General features: G+C 36.9%; 1 protein-coding gene across 1 annotated transcript in view; it reads left to right on the top strand.

Moving 5' to 3' along the window:
* The first annotated feature begins 278 nt into the window (after positions 1 to 278).
* The window catches only part of LOC150088177 (ciliogenesis and planar polarity effector 2-like), a 175,882-nt gene continuing 170,160 nt past the window's right edge, over positions 279 to 6,000 (top strand). Inside the window, exon 1 of the mRNA XM_090370602.1 lies at positions 279 to 396. Coding sequence (XP_090226728.1) covers positions 294 to 396 — 103 coding nt within the window. The 5' untranslated portion in view covers positions 279 to 293. The remainder of the gene's footprint in view (positions 397 to 6,000) is intronic.

Below are 6,000 nucleotides of genomic sequence, written 5' to 3'. Positions count from 1 at the left end.
CCCCCACCCTTCTATTCTGTCTGTCCTTTGTACTCCCTAAATTCAAATTCTGCATCCCTTATATCTGAGTGACACCGTTTCTCTGAAATGCCAACAATGCCTGCATTTGATGTCTTGACCAGAATTTCAAATTCATCAAATTTGTTTACTACACTGCCAGCATTCGTCTACATGCAAATATAAAATAATAATTTACAAATTAGAATATTTAAAACAAAACAGAATAACTAATATTTAATCAGTTTTGTTAATTATTATTTTGTTTTACAGGATTTATTTTTAATTCATTTAAAATGAGTCTTTTACATGGTGGCAATTCACTGAAATCATTCAGTGGTGGGAGTCTTGAAATCACATTATTTCACACTGAAGAGTATAACAGAACTGGATGTTTAGGTTTGTAACATAACTGTTTCTGTTCTGAATTTACCAGAATTATTCTGTTGTTTCTAAATTTAAATAATTTATGTTATCATGTTATTTAAATCTTATCGTGTTATTAGTGTAGTTTCTATTAGCAACTTCATCTTTACAGTTAGCATTTTACAACCTTAAAAGTTTGTAAATTAGATCTGCAAACTCTTAAGATCATAACAGATCTTAAAAGTTTGCAGATCTTACTGTTAAGTGTTGATGAAATAAATTAATTGATGAGTGCATCAAGGTTACAAGGATCCAGCCCATGCCAAAATATATTTCTGTTAATAATGAGAGCGTTACAAGTAAGAAACAGAATAAACCAGCTATTAACCTTTCGGGGATAATGTGCCAGACCAGAGTACAAGTAACCAGTGATGAACTTTTGGAAATGGGGAATCTGTGTGTAAGAAAACTGTGCGCTATTATCTTTGGCTAAAGAAGCAAGCAGCATTTACACTGATGAGCCAAAACATTATGACCAGCGAGTAGCGAGTCATTATGCAAATTGAAGCAATTACAGGTGAACTGTAGTGCGTGTGTGGGTCGGGACACTATAAAAAACACCTGATATAGTCAGTCCTCGTATTGCACGATAGTTGCGTTCCTAGAAACCCTCGTGGAATGCAAAATCGTGCAATATAAACAACAGGCCCTATGGGAAAAATGGGGGTTAGGTGCCGACCACCCAAGATTGAACACACATTTGTAACCAAAACATTACCAAACACAATAAATAATCGTAATAAAATACTTACGCATTTTATTACGACTATTACGTAATAAAAAATTCTAACGCTTTTACTTCTGTAAGCAAACTTGTTTTTTGTATGATTTTCTATCCAAAGAGATGACAGGCGTTCCATCTCTTCCAATTCTTTGTGTCTTAATCTAATGGATTTTAATTACACTTTGAGTTGTTCCTGCTATGAAAGTTGTTTTTATTTTCTCTTCATTCTTTCTGATTCTCGGTGTTGCCTCATTTAGGTCTGTAGCACGTGCAGTATCACATGGTCTTTCATTTCGCTCAAAGCGTTTCACAATTTAATATTTTTTCTCTATCAACAGAGGCGGACTGGCCATAAGCCTTACCGGGGAAACCCCGGTGGGCCGGAGGCTGGTGTGATTTTGGCCATAAACCATAGTATGAGGCCACTATAAATTTTCCCAGGTAAGAATTTTTGACCCAGTCTGCCTCTGTTTATCGATATTGCTTTTCTTTTTCTCTCTGAATCTACAGTGTCTTCACCAGGACGCTTCCTTTTCATACCTTTTAAGTATTTTACTCATTTTTAGGGAATAAAGCACAATTACAAAACGAGGAGGCACACTTGATACACATAAACAAATCTGAGTGTGTGTAGCAACTGAATAAACAACACCATAAAGGCTGAGATACACTATTAACACCTCGCATTTTACTAAAGCACATTTCTAGCGGTTACTACAATAAAACAATAAAAACAATTTCCAGTTGCGTTTCTGCTAGTGGAATCTGTTATAAACTGGTAGTAAACTCGATCTAATTGCATTTGCGATTATACCGATAGCTGGAATTGTGTTGGTTTTTACGTTATTATGGTGAAATGTGTTTCTTCTTCACTGATATAAAAAACATAAATACATTTTTCAGAATCTTCTCTTCATTCCTATCGTGTTGCGTTCGGTTGGGGTGATTCTGCATTCGACTGCCATTTCTTGTAAACACAAAGGTGAATCGTGCATAAGTGAATTCGATTCTTGTTATATAAGATATCGTTCCCCTATTTATAAATCGTGTATGATCGAATTTGTGTAGTGTAAACACGTGTTATACGAGGACTGACTGTACTGAGTTCCATTAATCAGTGTTACTCTTGTTCTTCAGATGGGAAAGGCAGTGGACTTAAGCTAGTTTGACAAAGGCCAAATTGTAATGGCCAGATGACTGGGTCAGAGCATATCCGAAACGGCACAACTGGTGGGGTGCTCATGGTCAGCCATAGTTAGTACTAACCAAAAGTGGTCCGAGGAGGGGGAACCCACGAACCGCCGGCGAGGTGTTGGACGACCACATCGCCCGGATTGTTTGAGAATGGTTCGTGGAACATGAGGAAGACTTCCAGGTATTGCACTGGCCTCCAAATTCCCCAGACATCAATCCCATCCAGCACCTGTGGTGTGCGTTGGAACAGCAGCTCCGACCTGCGGCGTCTCATCCACAGACCTTACAGTAGTTAAAGGATCTGCTGGTTATGTGTTGGCACCAGATACCATAAGACACATTTAGAAATCTTGTAGCGTCCATGCCTCACTCTGTACGAGCTGTTTTGGCTGCATGTGGAGGACCAGCATTATATTATGTTGGTGGTCATAATGTTTTGGCTCATTGGTGTATGTATTCTATTATGATACATTGTCCCACAAGACCCTATGTTTCATAATGATAAAGTTTTTCTTGGGGTGCTCAGTAAATTTTTCTTGTTTTGCTTTGTTAGTTTCAGTGTTCGATACATGTACAGCAGACTCTCGATTTACTGGTATACTTGGACTCAAATTATAAAAAAAAAAAAAAAAAAGAGCCGAAAATCATAAGATTCAAGTAATAACTAGAATAGATATAAACAGATGTTTAGCAAGTCGTAAATATGCGACAAGAAGCGGCGTTATAAGTTGTCATTGGGAGATTAATGTACCAATTATCTTGCAACACCCGCTGCTCAAAAAAAAAAAGAAAAGAAAAAAAAAAAAGAGAATAGATGTTTAGCTTGTTTTAGTGCATCGTGTCGATTGTTGTTCCATTGCATTGCAAAAAGACAAATTTTGTTTCATTATTTATGTCAGGGGTGTCAAATTTTTTTATAGTAAATATATATTTTTTTTTGTTTAGAAATCACGAAAATGATGGGTAAATGCAAAAGAGTTGTGCTTTCAGTTAAACAAAAACTTGAAATTATTCAAAAGTTTGAAAAGTGTGCACCATTAAATCTTTAATGAACCGTTATAATGTCGGTGATCAAACCATATGCAATACGTAAAAAATAAAGGGAAGCATCGCATTGGACACGTGAGTAGTATGTGGTAAGTTTTTCATTTTTTATCTATCGTCATATTTTTTATGTAGGTTGCTGAACATTTTTCGATTGTCCACTTTTTTTTTTTTTTTTTTTTTAGGATTGTAAAATTTAAAACAACAGCAAAAATGAGCAATCAATAACGACAATCACGGCACGCACAAATTGCACAAGTGAGATGTGGAGTAACAAGCAAAAAAATAGGAAAGAAGAGAAGATTCTTACAATTTATTTATTGTTTTTTTTTTTTTTTTTTTATGTAACTCAACATTTCAGTGAATGGGACACACATTTCACCCTAATAATGTAAAGACCCACAGAATTCTAGCTATCAGTATTATCGCAAATGCAATAGGATCGAGTTTACTACCCGTTTATAATTAGTTGCACGAACCGAAAAGCCCAATTACGTGGAAAGTGCAAATTGTTTTTATTGTTTTATGGTAGTGACCTCCAGAAATGTGCTTTAGTAAAATATGAGCTCGCACTAGGTGATAATAGTGAGTTTTCACCTTAATCCTGTGAAATTCTTTTCAGAAAATTTCATTTTGACTGTTATCATGGTGCCGACTAAAAGAATAAGTGACAGTGGTACTAGTAAATCTACCAACAAAAGGAGAGCGATCGATTTGGATCAGAAAATTTAAAATAAATAAGGATGTATGAAAATGGTCAAACGTTAACAAGTATCGCGCTGAATTCAGATTTGTCAATAATAATATAGTAGCAATATGTTATTAGTCATTCCTGAGTTACGTAAAACTCGACGAAGTAAGAAGTCCTGGAATGTATCTCTTACGTATGTTGGGGATTTTTGGATTAACCAGGATTTGTTTTTTACCATCTATCCCGGAAAGTCGAGAGTCTGCTGTATCTGTATTTTTTTTTAATAAACAATCAGATTTCATTTATCTATTATAAAATTAGAATGAGGCTTTATCACGCTTAGTAAAATGGGTCCAGAATTAATAGTTCTCTGAAAAGTTCAAAACGCATTTTTGTTGATTTCTTAGAATTTGGTAGTTTGTGTTTGCTTGTCACTTTTTAGAACTGTATGGTAAATTAAAAAAACAAAATTATTTTTTACTCCAGTACATCCCCAAGGTGGCTAAAGCGGAGATTACATCTTTATAGCAGTTTTTTTTTTTTTTTGCAGCAAACACAGCAGCAGCACAATTAATAAGGTGCTGTGCATTTTTTTTTTTTTTTTTTTTGAAACAGCACATGGTTTTGATCTTGCAGTGTTCACCTGTGTTTGCATGCCCTTGAGATCCTACATTGTGTGAAAGTGGGTGATAAATACAGAAACTCGGTGAGACCAAGTTTGTAGATCTTGCTATTAATTTCCATTAGCCATAAAGAAGTGTAGATTTCAAACAAATATTCAAAATACTTGTATAACAACACATTGTACTGTCCTCTGTTGCAGCTTAGCACAGTTCATTGCCATCTACCATTCATTTGGAGAGATCTAGGTTCAGTTCCTGTTGATGACTGGAAGAACTTCTCAGTTCCTTTTTAATCAAGGGCAAAGGGAGTAGTGCTTTCCCCTTGTGAGTTATGGTTTTTTTTAGCCTGCGCAATGTGCATATTAGGCCATGTTGGGCCACTGTTTGCACAGATAACAGCTGCTGCTCACCTAGGCATTGACCCTTTAGATGTCTGAAGACATTGTAGGAATCTGAATTGTCAGAATAGATGGCAGTTGTGTATGCAATGGGAAGTGAGGCATATGCCTCACTTCCCATTCCAAAACATCCCACAGGTTTTCATTTGCATTGAGGTCAAGCAAATTTGCAGACCAGTGAAGATGGGTGATACCTTCACTGTGTTCCTTGAACCACTTGTGCATAGTGCAGGCCCGATGACACAGCACATTATCATCTTGGAAGATCCCATTTCTGTTCAGGAAAAAATGCAATATGTCAGGATGCACATGGTCTCCTAAGAGTTGTATTGTAGGCTTCAACAGTGAAACTTTGGTCCATACACATTATGGGTCTGTTAGTTCTTGCTAACAGAGCATGCCCTATATTAAGCAACTACTGCCACCTGCCTGGATAGTGTGAATCGAGCATGATAGGTCCATGGACTTGTGTTGCCTGCACCGCACACAAAGACGTCTGTCAGTGTGTTGCACCAGGTATTTGGACTTAATCCAACCAGCATACTAAAATCCTCTAGTGTCCAACTAACCTGTTGTTGACACCACAGCATGCACCTTTGACAATCAGCAGTCAGCAGATGGTGTCTCTTGAGTCCTCTGCTGTGGAACTCCATACGTCTGAGTGTGTGGTGTATCATCATTTGGGATATTGTTTGTACATTTCCTATACTGTATTGTGATGCCATCTATCGCACAGTAACCTGCCTTTGAGTCCGTACAATGCTCTGCACCATTCACTCACCACAAACATCCACCTTGCGTAATCCTTTACAGTGCTGCCAGTGGGAATTGGTTTGACCCATTTGACACCATTCATTGTAAACAATGCAGCTGTTATCTATGTGACACAGTGGACCATGAGCA

The sequence above is a fragment of the Mastigoproctus giganteus genome, chromosome 3 (genome assembly GCF_048544385.1).
Source record: "Mastigoproctus giganteus isolate SK-2022 chromosome 3, ASM4854438v1, whole genome shotgun sequence".
Lineage (NCBI taxonomy): Eukaryota > Metazoa > Arthropoda > Arachnida > Uropygi > Thelyphonidae > Mastigoproctus > Mastigoproctus giganteus.
The sequence above is the reverse complement of the archived record's forward strand: the minus strand, read 5'-3'. Positions and strand labels throughout refer to the sequence as shown.